The 14,175-nt window shown below is 38.6% G+C and overlaps 1 protein-coding gene across 1 annotated transcript; it reads left to right on the plus strand.

Annotated features, from left to right (window-relative positions):
* Positions 1 to 934: 934 nt before the first annotated feature.
* Positions 935 to 14,121, plus strand: LOC141903725 (uncharacterized). The gene is made up of 12 exons (XM_074791983.1): positions 935 to 1,974; positions 4,112 to 4,438; positions 4,868 to 5,076; positions 5,501 to 5,618; positions 6,216 to 6,258; positions 6,615 to 6,723; positions 7,036 to 7,116; positions 7,572 to 7,698; positions 7,859 to 7,981; positions 8,662 to 8,893; positions 9,092 to 9,334; positions 9,481 to 14,121. Exons 1-12 carry the CDS (start codon positions 1,030 to 1,032, stop codon positions 10,710 to 10,712), a joined length of 3,789 nt encoding a protein of 1,262 aa, XP_074648084.1. The 5' UTR covers positions 935 to 1,029; the 3' UTR covers positions 10,713 to 14,121.
* The last annotated feature ends 54 nt before the right edge of the window (positions 14,122 to 14,175 follow it).

Consider the following 14,175-nt stretch of genomic DNA (forward strand, 5'->3'; position numbering starts at 1 on the left):
CTTGTCTTCTGCTAGATAGGTGCGCAGGGTTAGGGTTAAATTTAATTTCCTGATGATTCATTTCAGCTTATCCAGTTATTATTCGAATGACGTTTTACACAAGGAAGCTCTCGTCTACATCGTTAGCATTTACAATGGACTACCTTATGAAAACAGTGACGCAATATGCCGACGGACTGAAGCAAAGTCGTTAGTTGACGTATATAATCTATTTCGAAAATATTACGGTACAGATTAAGAATATTGAAATCGGAAATCAAGCGATCTATAATATCCATATGTATAAATATTTTATTAAGTCTGTGATCTATAAAATCAAGCGATCTATAAAATCCAGTACAACAAGATACGTGAGCTTCAATTTACATGCATGAATATTTAAGTCAGTGATGTGTATGTATTATCGTTATTATGCTATTACCAATTATCGAGCCGCCTCTGATACTTATGATGTTTAAGTGTCAATCGAATATGTATGTCAAATAAATAAATGAACAGTGAAACTCGCATTTTCTCAGCTTTCATCTTATTTTGGACGACTATTTTTTGCTGTTGAAAAACGACGACATGGTGAATGGGAAATTCAGGAGTTTAAAAAACCGAGTTATGTACGTAGAGGACGGCCCCCGGCGCGATTGACCTTAATTTTCATAGTAACAATATCAATCCTATATTTACGATTTTGAATTACATGATTAAGCATATATAAAAGTTCTAGCTCAAAAATCAAAATTAAATCAGCTTAATTGTTTTTTCTATTTAAAAAAGCGAGTTAAAATAAATTTCTGCATTATTGCTAAAAAATCATCGTTTCGTCTAGCATCACATACCAGTTCTCACTTTACAATACCCGGCCCCCTGCGCACCCATTGAGCGCAGGGGGCCGCAGCGGCCCCCTGCGCACTCTGCAGACAGACCCCATTCAAATATTCAAGAAATTTCAGGTTTTTATCGAATTCTGTCAAAATAAGCGGCGTTTATCGGTGTTAATCCTCATGAGGCTGAAGTGTGGAAGATTGTGAGTTGATAATGAGTAATCGAGTGCCAGGAGGGAGACAGCGAGCAGCATCAGAGGGAGATATATTAGATACAGACGAGGAAACTACGGACGACGCGATGATGTCGACTGCTGCTGTAGATCATCATCATCACGATTCGAAATCGAAAGGTTTTAAAGGTTTAGGTGAAGTGCCGAAATATTCAGAAACTCGACACAGCGGTTCAGATTTACTGCTCGAACATCGTCGCAAAAAAACAACGACATCGACTTCGAATAAAACAAAAGCGAAGAAAAACTCTGGATATAAAAAACCGTTTAAATCGTTCAGTTTATTTATGCATAAAGTCGCTCGATCAGTGACGTCGTCATTTAGTAGCGGTAACGAGGGGGGAACGAGTGGTTCCTCTCCGAAACGAGTAGGTAGCGTTAGAGATAAAAACTACGTATCACCCTCGGCGGATGAAAAGCCGTCAACAGGGGGCGTTGTACGCAGTCAGTCGATGCCTAGCTCGGCGAGACGACCGCGAATACAGACGACGCAATCGCGTCATAAATATAAATATCCGATCATGAAAATAGACGATAAAATCCCGGGAATTGAAGGAATTAAAAACCACGGAAATACATGTTTTATGAGCGCGGTATTACAGTGTTTGAGTCATACGGATATCATAGCCGAATACTTCGTTACAGATCAATATAAAACAGATTTAACTCATCAGGATCGCGCGAACGCTCGTAAGTTCGGCTCGAAGGGAGAAGTGACCGAACATTTAGCGATTCTATTGAAGAGTCTCTGGTCGTGTCAGTATTATCCGGAGATATCCAGTAATTTTAAAGCGGTTGTTGGGAAGCACGGTTCTCAATATCGAGGATATTCTCAACACGACGCGCAGGAGTTTCTACTGTGGCTGCTCGATAAAGTACATGAAGATCTTAATACAGCGACTAAGAAAAAATACAGAGCTAATAAGGTAGAAACGTCTGAATTATAGTCACAATCGGTACCGGCACTGCTACTGTGGCATGTGAGGTGTCGTTACTCAAATTACTGCACTTTAATTTCTTCTACATTTCATTAAACTTTTCTCATTATTAAATCAATGAACAGTTGATGTCAGTGAGCACTGAGTGAGAGTTAATCTTACTGTTTGATGATTATATTTAGATTTGGGAGCTGAGAAATCCAGTTCAAAAGTCATCGTTCATCACAGAACTGTTTTATTGCCAGTGCTTTGTGTCAACGGTACCCGTTAAGGCTCAGTTGTGGCCCCGGGTACCCTCTCCGTTTTAACCCTGGGTATCCTCTCCGTTTGACCCGGGGTACCCTCTCCGTTTGATCCCGGGTACCGCCTACATTAAACTGTCTAAATCCAGTTGTTTAGTCATAATTTCTATCTGCAGTAGTGTTTGATATTTTTGAACTGTACTAAGTACTGAGCATAAAGTATTGGGTAAGTTTTCAGGAAACCCTGAAGGCAGCATTGAAGTAGATTTACATGTATTTTCAATTCTAGTTTATAAATACATTGTCGAGGAAATCTATAACAGCCCTGTACACTACTGACTGATTGCTGATATTACATCACTATTATAAAACTGGTTTTGAAATGAAGGTTTTCAGAGTTGATTTAAGTTTTGATACTGATATGTATTAAACATTACGGATCATACTATATTATTCAGAACCGTCTAAATTTGGCCAGTCGCAAATTAGTACAGACCAATCTTTTAAATAAATAACAGCCAGGGACTCATCAATCAGGGCCATTGATACCAGTAACTATTTGTAGCCAATTCAGTCCATTCCAAATTAGGCCTGTTCTTCCAGATTAAGACCCATTTAGACCAGTGATTAACGCTAGTTCTAGTTTGAACGCGGCTAGTGATTAAATCTATTACTAACAGTAAATATTTATGATTGTTTAAATTATTTAGTGTTGCCACCTCTTAAAGCTCCACTCTAACAAACAACTGGTTAAAACAATCAATAATTCATTAAATACCCCCCCCCCCCCCACCTTTCAGGGGAACCTCGTTACAACGCACTTCAAGGCACCTGAGATTCTTGTTTTTTCTTGTCATATCCAATAGTTTGTTCTTATCTGGTAAGAAATTAATCGAATTTTTTGAGTTCTTTTTTAAGTTCTTTGCAATTCGGCTGTATTTTTATGAAGTGAATTCATGGCTATTTGGTAGAGACAATATTTCATTGATATTTGGGAAATACAAGGATGAAATCTTTCAGTGAAATCTTGCAACAGTTTTTCGTAATGATAAAGAAATAGTCGGCGTCATTTCACACAACGTTCAATAAAGCACGAGTTGTTTGTGAAGTGTTTGTTCAGTCTGTTGAATAATAACTTGTTTACACTGAACCAATATAAAAACCTCTGATATCGATTGCGGTTTATGTTCCGATATAAAGTGCAGTTGTCCTAGTTTTTCTTTCTGAAATAATTTCAAACCATTTTTTATTTTTTGTGGATAGAAGTCAACCTGAATTTAAATCACTACATAAAAATTCTACTCTTTTACATATGAATAAAAATGTTTTACATATCTATTGATAAATGGAGAGATAGGTGTTAGGTGTTGGAAGTGCTTATTGCGTACATGGCTGAAGCATGCAACACTTGAATACATGAATTTTAAACCTTGACACATAATACGTTCAAACAGTCCTCAATCATTCAATCAACCACAGTTTTACGTTGTAAACACATCTCATCTAGAACTTTTTCACACTTGTTTTAACATTAAATGCATTAAATACAAATACGTCTTCTAGGCCACTTTTTTATCATTCATCCTATAGGCCTAACTGACCAGTCGTTTAGATACTAGACTGATCAGTGTATATGAGTAAAGCTCATTTTCAAACCCTCTAAAAATGACTGGTACTGTTTACATCTATTATAACTTAGATTCAGGACCTGTTCCGACGATTTTCAATCAAGATTCAACTGTTTCTCTTCAAAGTCGAACTGGACTAAAAACCATCGGAACTGGCTTCTAGTATCAGATCAATATTCAATTAAATGATTTGTTTGTATATTTTTAGAGTAATTACAGTCGATCTAATGGAATGATTTATGTTTATATTTTTAGAGTAGTTACGGTCGTCCGGATGATGTCGTCGCTGCTGAAGCTCTTGCCAATCACATGAGGAATAACAACAGTTTTGTGTATGATTTGTTTCAAGCTCTCTACAGATCGTCTTTAATTTGCCCGTGTTGTTTGAGGGAGAGTAATACGTTCGATCCATTCCTCTGTGTATCTCTACCGATACCGCAGAAATATCCAGTATTCATTACAGTCGTCTATCTAGATGCACAACCGAAACAGGTGCGCATCGGTCTAATGATGGACTGTACCTGCACGGTCGGTGATCTGAGACAGACGCTGTCCGCAGATACGGGAATCCCGACTAAACAGGTAAAATACTCCTCGTGGCGCCACCTACAGCCTGATGTTTCAGTTCATCATAACTTCTATAATCTACACGTTGACTCTTGCTCAAGTTGGATCCATTCATATCAGATTTGAATGTCTAATTTTTAAGATAATCGCTTTAATGTGATATTTTTGATCCTGTGTATGAATTATCTACAGTTGTTGGTTACGTTTCAATTAAATAAAGTTCATTTCCAATGTTTAAATCCTAGATGAAAATCTGAACAGAGATCTGATTCTGTGGATTCACTGTGCTCTGATCCGAACACAGATCTGAATCTGTGGATTCACTGTGCTCTGATCCTAACACAGATCTGATTCTGTGGATTCACTGTGCTCTGATCCGAACACAGATCTGATTCTGTAGATTCACTGTGCTCTGATGTGATGATATTGTATTTTGTTTTATAGATTGTACTCAGTGAGATTTACTACGATGGATTCCATCGAACATTCCGCGATGATCAACCATTCACCGATATCCATGAAACTGATAACGTGTTCGCTATAGAAGTTTGTAAACCTTACATAGAAACCCTCGCTCCGAATCAGTATCCGGATAATGATTATCTAATACTCGTTATAACTAATAAAGCAGGCACTGGCAGTCAGGCGAAAAAGTATGTAGCTTTTATTAAACTCAAACTTCACTGTGTTGATATTGCCCTCGATTGAACTTACTACGTAAATATTTATAAATAGCTATTTAACGACCTCGACCTTAATGGTCAATAGCAGATAATTGTCACGTGTAAATAATTCCATTCTATTATACCGTCATTGTTTGTTTTTATTGTTTCTATTATGAGCTGCTTCTCGGAAAGATTGTTGCTAAATCTGACTATTATCAGTGGTTCCTATGTGAAATGATATAGGTTTCCGTATAATCTCAAGGATCCTCCATCCTCTGCCCATCCCCTCTGATGAGGTGGTTAACTATGATTAGATATTTAAACTCTATACCCAGGAGTTTCTCTCTCTTGTATCTCTCTGATGAGATATATGCGTATATATGTATAATTTGTTGATGTATTTTAATTGTAGATTTGGTCCACCATTAGTTTTACAACTACCGCGCGATACTTCATTTCTACAACTACAGTCAAACATCCTGAGCAAAATAGAACAAATCTCACGACCACCACCAGCGGCAGAAGCAACGGTAAGCGCATCTCATTAGCATTATCAGTGCCTTCATTTGCATAATAATTCTAGTATATGTCAGTGATGATAATACTGAGTGGCCCATTGGGTACAGACACTTCTCCTCTCTCATCACGAGGTCAGCATACATTCAGCGGCAATGAAATTTAGTGAATAATTCATTAGTGTTTGTTTCTACTGTTATGGCTCTGCGTACAGCACTAACTGTACATGTATCAAATATCTTTATTCAGTGCTTTGTATTCCAGTTTAAAATCGATTTTTAACTGTCCGTTTGTTTGTCTGTTATGTGATATTGGCAAATTGGCCGCGTATTGACTTCGCGTGAAGGTCGTCTCTAAATAGGAAAATAAACCCTTTAGAAATCAAATGAAAGATTTTTATATCAAAGTTTTTACTATTATTGTAAGTAAACATAGCTGAGCTAGTAATGAGATTGCTGGCTTATTGCCAATAATAGTGTATCTATAACTGATTCAATGTTTGATAGTAATATTTGTTTAGGCCTATATATCACCCCCAAGTTTCAGGTTCACCCCCATTTTTGGGTCATCTCCTAGGTTTGATTATTTTGCGCTCGTTTCATTATTCATAGGTAAATAATGATAGTGAACCTCACGAGGAGCAGCAGCAGCAGCAGCAGGTGAGACCTCTCAATCCAGTACCAACCAATACCAACATCCACTGTTTTCTGCTTGATTGAAATAATATAGAGAAATTAGTTGATTTCAGAACCCAATTTCTTTTGAGTTCTTAGTTAAAATAATGACTTAAAGGTTTTAAAACATTGAGAATGATCTAATTTTGTTTCTAGTGTCAAATTTAACCAACCACTGTAGAACCAGATCTGTAGACCTGTAGTGAGAACTGTAGGCCTAAACATCAGTCATTCATTTGTATCCAACACTGTTCCCTACACCCAACCTCCCCCGCCCCCCGCCACCTCCCTGCCCCAGGATCAGTACTCAGCAGTGAAATATGTTCTGTCTGTTATAGCATTTAAACAGTATAATGGTTCGGTTGAAAGTGTCTGACGGAATCGCAGGAAAATGTTATCTACCGAACGATGTCGAATGTCCTCTTTATATGCAAACAGTAGACAGGTAAATATAAACCTCGCCTTATCTTAAACTCGAGATTCCAGATTCCAATATCTCTACATGGTTCGATATTGTAGAACAGTTTACTAAATGACATTAGGTCGTCTGACAGCATTAACCGATTTAAAATCAATGGCAGTTTCATAAGTGTTTTTAGGAGGAAGTGCTTTGAGAATGTTGTACGTGGAAAGGCACTTAACAAATAGCACAAATTATTATTATTATCATTAGAATCTAAAAATTTAACACCGGTTACAAATGATGATATTGAACCAGCCCAACAGCATGTTATATAGAATTTAACCTGTTTTTCAGAGCTTTGACATATTGCGCTAATGCCGGTGGACCGACGCATGTGAAATTAACAGTAGAATGGGAACAACAACCTAAACCTGGGTAAGAGACATTCTGAATAAACCTACAATTAGAAAGACTATTTATGCCTGTTTCGACTCAATTCTACGAGCTATATTCAAAACTTTTATGAAAATGACTCAAAGAATCGATTTGAAACATCACTACTGTCTTAGTTAGTTGAAACATCACTACTGTCTGAGTTAGTTGAAACATCACTACTGTCTTCGTTTTTGGAAATGACTCAAAGATAGTTTCCATAGACAAGTGGCAAAAACTGAAAATGGCTCATAGAATTGAGTTGAAACGTTAAGCTACCAGATAGTTTTTCTTTTATTGTGGGTTTTTGTCTACTACCGGTATGACTCAAAGAATTGATTTGAAACATCACTCATAGTTATTCTTCATAAATTGTTGATTTTTCCTCAGAAATTGAATTATAAACGCTCAATGAATATAGGACAGAATCAGTAAAATAGTGTGTTTAATGTTTGTAGTTTATTTGATCGAGTGATGGATCATATTGAAGAACACTCTAGTGTACGTACAGCTAAACAAGCTCAACTACAACCTATAGTTTATACATTAGACGAATGTTTCGAGTTGTACACACAGAAGGAGAAGGTAAATTCAATCAACTCTTTATTGATGTAGATTCATCTATCCAGGTTTTAAATAATTCAATCCATTTGATACTTTGATACTCTGGATAATGTTTGAGCGCTTACTTGTGGTGTTCTGTGGTGTTTACTTGATTAACCGATGTTCTCTGTGTATTCTAAAGCTTGGTGCTGAAGATGCTTGGATGTGTCCGAACTGTCGTAAGCATCAACAAGGAACGATTAAAAAACTGAATTTATGGTCGCTACCGGATATACTGGTCGTTCATTTAAAAAGATTCAAACAGGTAGGAATGAGAGACCCCAAGTGTCTGCTCTGTGAAACTCCTGGGGACCACTCTGAGAGACCCGGGCGACCGCTCTGTGAGACCCCAGGCAGCCACTCGTGAGAGACCCGGGCGACCGCTCTGTGATACCTCGGGCAGCCACTCTGAGAGACCCGGGCGACTGCTCTGTGAAACTCCTGGGGACCACTCGTGAGACCCGGGCGACCGCTCTGTGATACCTCGGGCAGCCACTCTGAGAGACCCGGGCGACTGCTCTGTGAAACTCCTGGGGACCACTCGTGAGAGACCCGGGCGACCGCTCTGTGATACCTCGGGCAGCCACTCTGAGAGACCCGGGCGACTGCTCTGTGAAACTCCTGGGGACCACTCGTGAGAGACCCGGGCGACCGCTCTGTGATACCTCGGGCAGCCACTCTGAGAGACCCGGGCGACTGCTCTGTGAAACTCCTGGGGACCACTCGTGAGAGACCCGGGCGACCGCTCTGTGATACCTCGGGCAGCCACTCTGAGAGACCCGGGCGACTGCTCTGTGAAACTCCTGGGGGCCACTCGTGAGAGACCCGGGCGACCGCTCTGTGATTGTATCTGTCCGGTCTCTAGCTATTACAGATAAATATCTTTTGTACTGCATATATTTCTGAAAATGTTTTCACTAAAACGCGGTTATGGATTTAATTCAGGTTGGGATGCGGAGAACTAAGTTGAACAGTTTAATCAGTTTCCCACTGGACGGTCTCGATATGAGTCAACACGTCTTCAAACGAGACGATAATTCACAACTCGTTCAGACGTATATGACATTGTCACCGTGGAGACGACAGCGTTGGACTCAACCGTGCGATGATGATTATATGTATGATTTATATGCTGTGTGTAATCACTATGGTAACATGCTCGGTGGACATTATACAGGTAACGACTTTTTGAAATCATAAAAACTGAAGAAAACCTCCGTAAATCTATGACATCATTTGAATGTCTTATTGACTGCCAATTGCATTGGTTAATAAGATAAAAACCTACTATGTACAAATTAAAAGAATTTTAAAATTGAGAATTTATTTATTCAGAATTGCTCTGATGTATAATGTAGTAATATATTGTTTTCAGCATTTACTCTGAACACTGCTGATAATAAATGGTATTCATTCGATGATCAAAAAGTACAAGAGATTCCTGAATCACAGATTATAACTAGAACGGCGTATATGCTATTCTATAGACGTCGTACTCTAACCAGTTTTAACCCTCATCAGACCGACTCACAGCAGCACTGGTTAACGCGCATGCCTCCGTTTCATTATAAAAACCCTTCCAAAATAATCAGTTCTTCAGAGGAAAATCTCTTAGACGGTGAGTCAGCTATTTTCAACAATGTTTTTCAGTTCATTTCGTAAAGTTTTTTGAATTTTTGAAAATATTTGTAGTTCCTTTCGATTCATTCAATGATTTATCTATTTATTGTTTGTTATCGATGAATTTTAACAATTGTTTTTCAGAACCGGTGAAATCTAAAGACGATTCTTCCGTTCCTAAAACTACGCTCAACAATTTAGGAGATTTCACTTCGTTGCCACGACGACAAAAACCAGCCATGCATTCTTCCGCTCATCAAAACGATCGCAATAATACGACGGATATCCCGGCGCCAGAACTGAGTCCCACGCCGGAATTGAGTCCGCGAATGAGTAGTGTTCGTAGTACCGCCTCGACACCGGCGGCAGTCTCGTCGAGTTTACAGTCCGAGTACGGCCTGGTGGTTAAACTCCCTCCGGAGAAACCGAGTGACCCGGAGAAACCTCGACCCTCATCTCTCTCGACCGGTAATCACGAGGGGAAAATACAAAAACACGTTACTTATAGCGACGATGTGTTCGTAAACGGAGAACGAACACCGACTAAACCGGTGCCACCTTTAATTCCCGAGGTCTCACCACCTGTTTCTACTTCCTCTCCTCAACCTAGACGTGCTAGTAACCCGGTACCCAGTAATCAGCATCCAGTACCCAGTCAGGTGTGTAAACAGTTAGACCTGACTGCTACTGACGATTTATTAGGATCTGATGTTGAGGTTCAGGTGAATAAAGTGACCGTCTGTTCAGAGGTGAAGGTCATAGAACCCATACCGGTTCTAAAACCAGTGAAACCAACTGTGGCTCCTAAACCGACAGTAACAAAACAGCAGCAGCAACAACTGCAGCATCAGTACCACCAGCCATACCAGCAGCATCCAAAAACTGGTCCATCGCCGAGATCCATTTATCATCACGTGAAACGAACTCCATCTTCATCACGTAAACAAGTAGCGGATGTATCTAATAATCTGAATGGGTTTCATCCAGCGCTGGCTGCAGCGTTCCATACTCTTAAACCAGTTCAACAACAACGTAATCAGTCAATGAGGAGCACTGGATCATCATCGCGTAGTTCATCGTTCGCTGATTCAGCATCCAGTCAGTCGACCGGACACTCCACCGGACACTCCACCGGACACTCCACCAGTGGAGGACACTCTCAGTATAACGGATACGTTGATTTATCAATGATCAACAGGAATATAATGATGCAACAAGGTCCTGTTTTAAATGGCCCTCCTGAAACGGCAAAGAAGAACGTGTCTCCACCGGCGGTTAAACCTAAACCTAATCCAGCTCAGCAAGTGAAGAGTTCAGTTGAAATATCCGCTCAAAATGAACCTCCTAGTTCTTACCTTACAGAAACATGCGTTTGAATCGTTGAACTGTTTTCATCGCTGCATTCGACATTTCTCACGTGATATCTAGATAAACATGTGCTAACATTACAATGAAATTATCTCAAAAAACGATTTATGTAAAGTTCGTTTATATTGTCTTTAGTATTACAAACATATTGATTGATTGCTGGGCATTATCAAACTACATTTCTACAAGTCATAACTTATAGCTTATAACATATCCAGAAATAGAAACATAGTTTCACCTTTCAGCGACCTCATTAAACATACGTTAATTAATATTCTTCCTGTATTCAATTTAACTGAAAGTTAACTTGTAAATATACATATTGTATATGATGATTTTTACTGCCTCCTATTGGATATACAAGATAAAATAAAAGTTAATTATTATTTATTCAAAACTCCATGAGATGGAAGCCGATAGTATTGAGATATATTAGATAGAAGCCGGTAGTGTTCGGTAGTATTGAGATATTCTAGATGGAAACTGTTAGTGTTGAGATATTCTAGATAGACGCCGCTACTGTTGAGAGAAGCCGGTAGTGTTGAGATATTCTAGATAGACGCCGCCGCTACTGTTGAGAGAAGCCGGTAGTGTTGAGATATTCTAGATAGACGCCGCCGCTACTGTTGAGAGAAACCGGTAGTGTTGAGATATTCACATGGATATCGTATAACTATTAAATCAAAGGTTCCAATTTTTTTTCTTATTTATGAATTAAAACTTTGCTGTTATTATTATTATAATAAACGCAGCATTGTTGAATTATTTGCGTCATATCAAAATTATAAATATAATCATGGGTTGATAATGTATCAGTTTGATTACAAGATTTCTTATATATTGTAATTTATGTCATTGTTTTATATACATTGTAGTTGTACTCATTATGTTAAACATATCTTTTTGCATATCTCTATCCATAGTTTATACTTTATATACAATTCCAGTCCTAATCAATGCAATTAAGGCACCCCCCTCACCTCCCCTTACCTTCCCTCCATGTATGAGTACAAATGTAATGATAGACCCCTTACTGGATTGTGCAATAACGCTGACGCTGACACCGCGACGCTATTCATTGATGAAAAGTTTCAGACAGTTTCAGTTGAAATCGTAGTTAACTATTCTAATTATTAAACATTTCTACTGTCCTGGTTTCCGTTGATATTTATACAAGTTAAGGTACATAGCAGGTCAACTGTGGCCAAACCTAGGATTGTAATGGATCAATCAGAGGGTAGTGTTATGATAAAATCAATGTTTACCGTTAACAGGTGTTTGTTTGATAAGCACTCAATCACAGTCCAATCCGGTGAAATAGTTACCAGTCGATACAACGTGCGAGATGAATAGTACTTTATTGGTTAACACCAGGCGCCTCTACAAATCTAGTAATGGGTCCAGGGTCCAAACTGTTGCCTGTTTCACAGATCTATGTGATTATTTTATCGCTTATTTCTCTTGTAGCCGTCTTTCTTTATAATAAACGTCCATCTATTTATTTTGTACAATATTTTACACTGTACACGAATTATATTATCATATCGTACCTTTTTATTTACTGTAACAGACATTGGTTGCGTGAGTTTAATCGGGATCCGAATTGAACTGTTTTGACCAGCAACATCATGTTTGAAGCTGCATCAAATCCATATTCATTTTGTGTTAATTATCTATGTTTGATTTATAATGTCTGAGTGACAAAAACAAAGAAATTGTCAAGGTTTTTATGCATCTTCTTTGCTTGATAAATATATTTTCAGGGTGTACATTGATTCAGTTGTATTATATATGTTTTATTTCACTAAGTATTTTATATATTGTATCACTATTATATATATATATATGTGTATTCTTCTTCAATTCTTGTCTGAACGTAAAGATATTTTCATCTTGATGGCAATGAATGGTTCTTGTTAAAAATCAAAATAAATACCCGAAGTGGCATTGGCAGTATGTCTGTATACATTGGGGTGATAATATTTTAGTTGTACAGTTAACTGTAGATTGGTTCAAATATCTGATAAACTGTTTTTAAAGCTCATTCATTAGAATAGCATGTTATTATTGTACTGATATATTGATAAGACTCAATCAACCTACAGGGCTGCTGCTGCTGCTGCAGCTGCTGCTGTTTGGTTGGTTGTTAACCTTGCCTAACTGAACTATTATAAAAATATTTCATATGCATACTGAATATCAGATATGTTAGTTCATTCTATTTCCTATGGTTCGGGGCACTTTGCCTGTGGTCTTCCCTTTGATCGGAATGGACTAAACCTTGGGTTAGGGTTACATCATATCCTTTGGGTTAATCCATTCTATTCCTAAGGTCCATAGCAGGTCACCAGTGGTCAACCCCAGTAGTGGAATGGACTAACCCTAGGGTTAGGGTTGAATCACAACCCTACGGTCCAGAGCTGGTGACCAGTGGTCAACCCTAGTAGTGGAATGGACTAACCCTAGGGTTAGGGTTGAATCACAACCCTAAGGTCCAGAGCTGGTGACCAGTGGTCAACCCTAGTAGTGGAATGGACTAAACCTAGGGTTAGGGTTACATCATATCCTTTGGGTTAATCCATTCTATTCCTAAGGTCCATAGCAGGTCACCAGTGGTCAACCCCAGTAGTGGAATGGACTAACCCTAGGGTTAGGGTTGAATCACAACCCTACGGTCCAGAGCTGGTGACCAGTGGTCAACCCTAGTAGTGGAATGGACTAACCCTAGGGTTAGGGTTGAATCACAACCCTAAGGTCCAGAGCTGGTGACCAGTGGTTACCCTAGTAGTGGAATGGACTAACCCTAGGGTTAGGGTTGAATCACAACCCTAAGGTCCAGAGCTGGTGATCAGTGGTCAACCCCAGTGGTGGAATGGACTAACCCTAGGGTTAGGGTTAAATCATATCCTTGGGGCTAGTTCATTCTATTCCCAAGGTAACTTCATTCTATTCCTAAGGCAGGTCAACTGTGGCCAAACCTAGGATTGTAATGGACCAATCAGAGGGTAGTGTTATGATAAAATCAATGTTTACCGTTAAAAGGTGTTTGTTTGATAAGCACTCAATCACACATTGTTGAATGTATTAGAAACTTATAAAACATGACATTTTGATTAAAATTTAAGTAAAGGAAATAGAAATTTGTTGTCTATAAAAAAAAAACTCATAGAATTGATGGGTATCGTGCAAAATCAATATGTGATACATTGTAGATGTTACGTCCAAGTCCAAGAGAGATAATCTATAGATATATCATAGTGTACAGTGTATACTGTAGCCTGTACACTGTATACTGTTAGATGTATTGTGATTTTGTGTCGTTCCGTGCCAGAAGTTGAAATAATCATACATAACATGTACATTATAATATTACTTACTGTAAATGATTGATATTACTGAATAAATTTATTTATTTATACGGAAATGAAGGTCGTTTAGAGTAGTAAGAGGCTTGGAACTCCAGCGAGGGCA

Source organism: Tubulanus polymorphus, chromosome 4 (genome assembly GCF_964204645.1).
Source record: "Tubulanus polymorphus chromosome 4, tnTubPoly1.2, whole genome shotgun sequence".
Taxonomy (NCBI): Eukaryota; Metazoa; Nemertea; class Palaeonemertea; order Tubulaniformes; family Tubulanidae; genus Tubulanus; species Tubulanus polymorphus.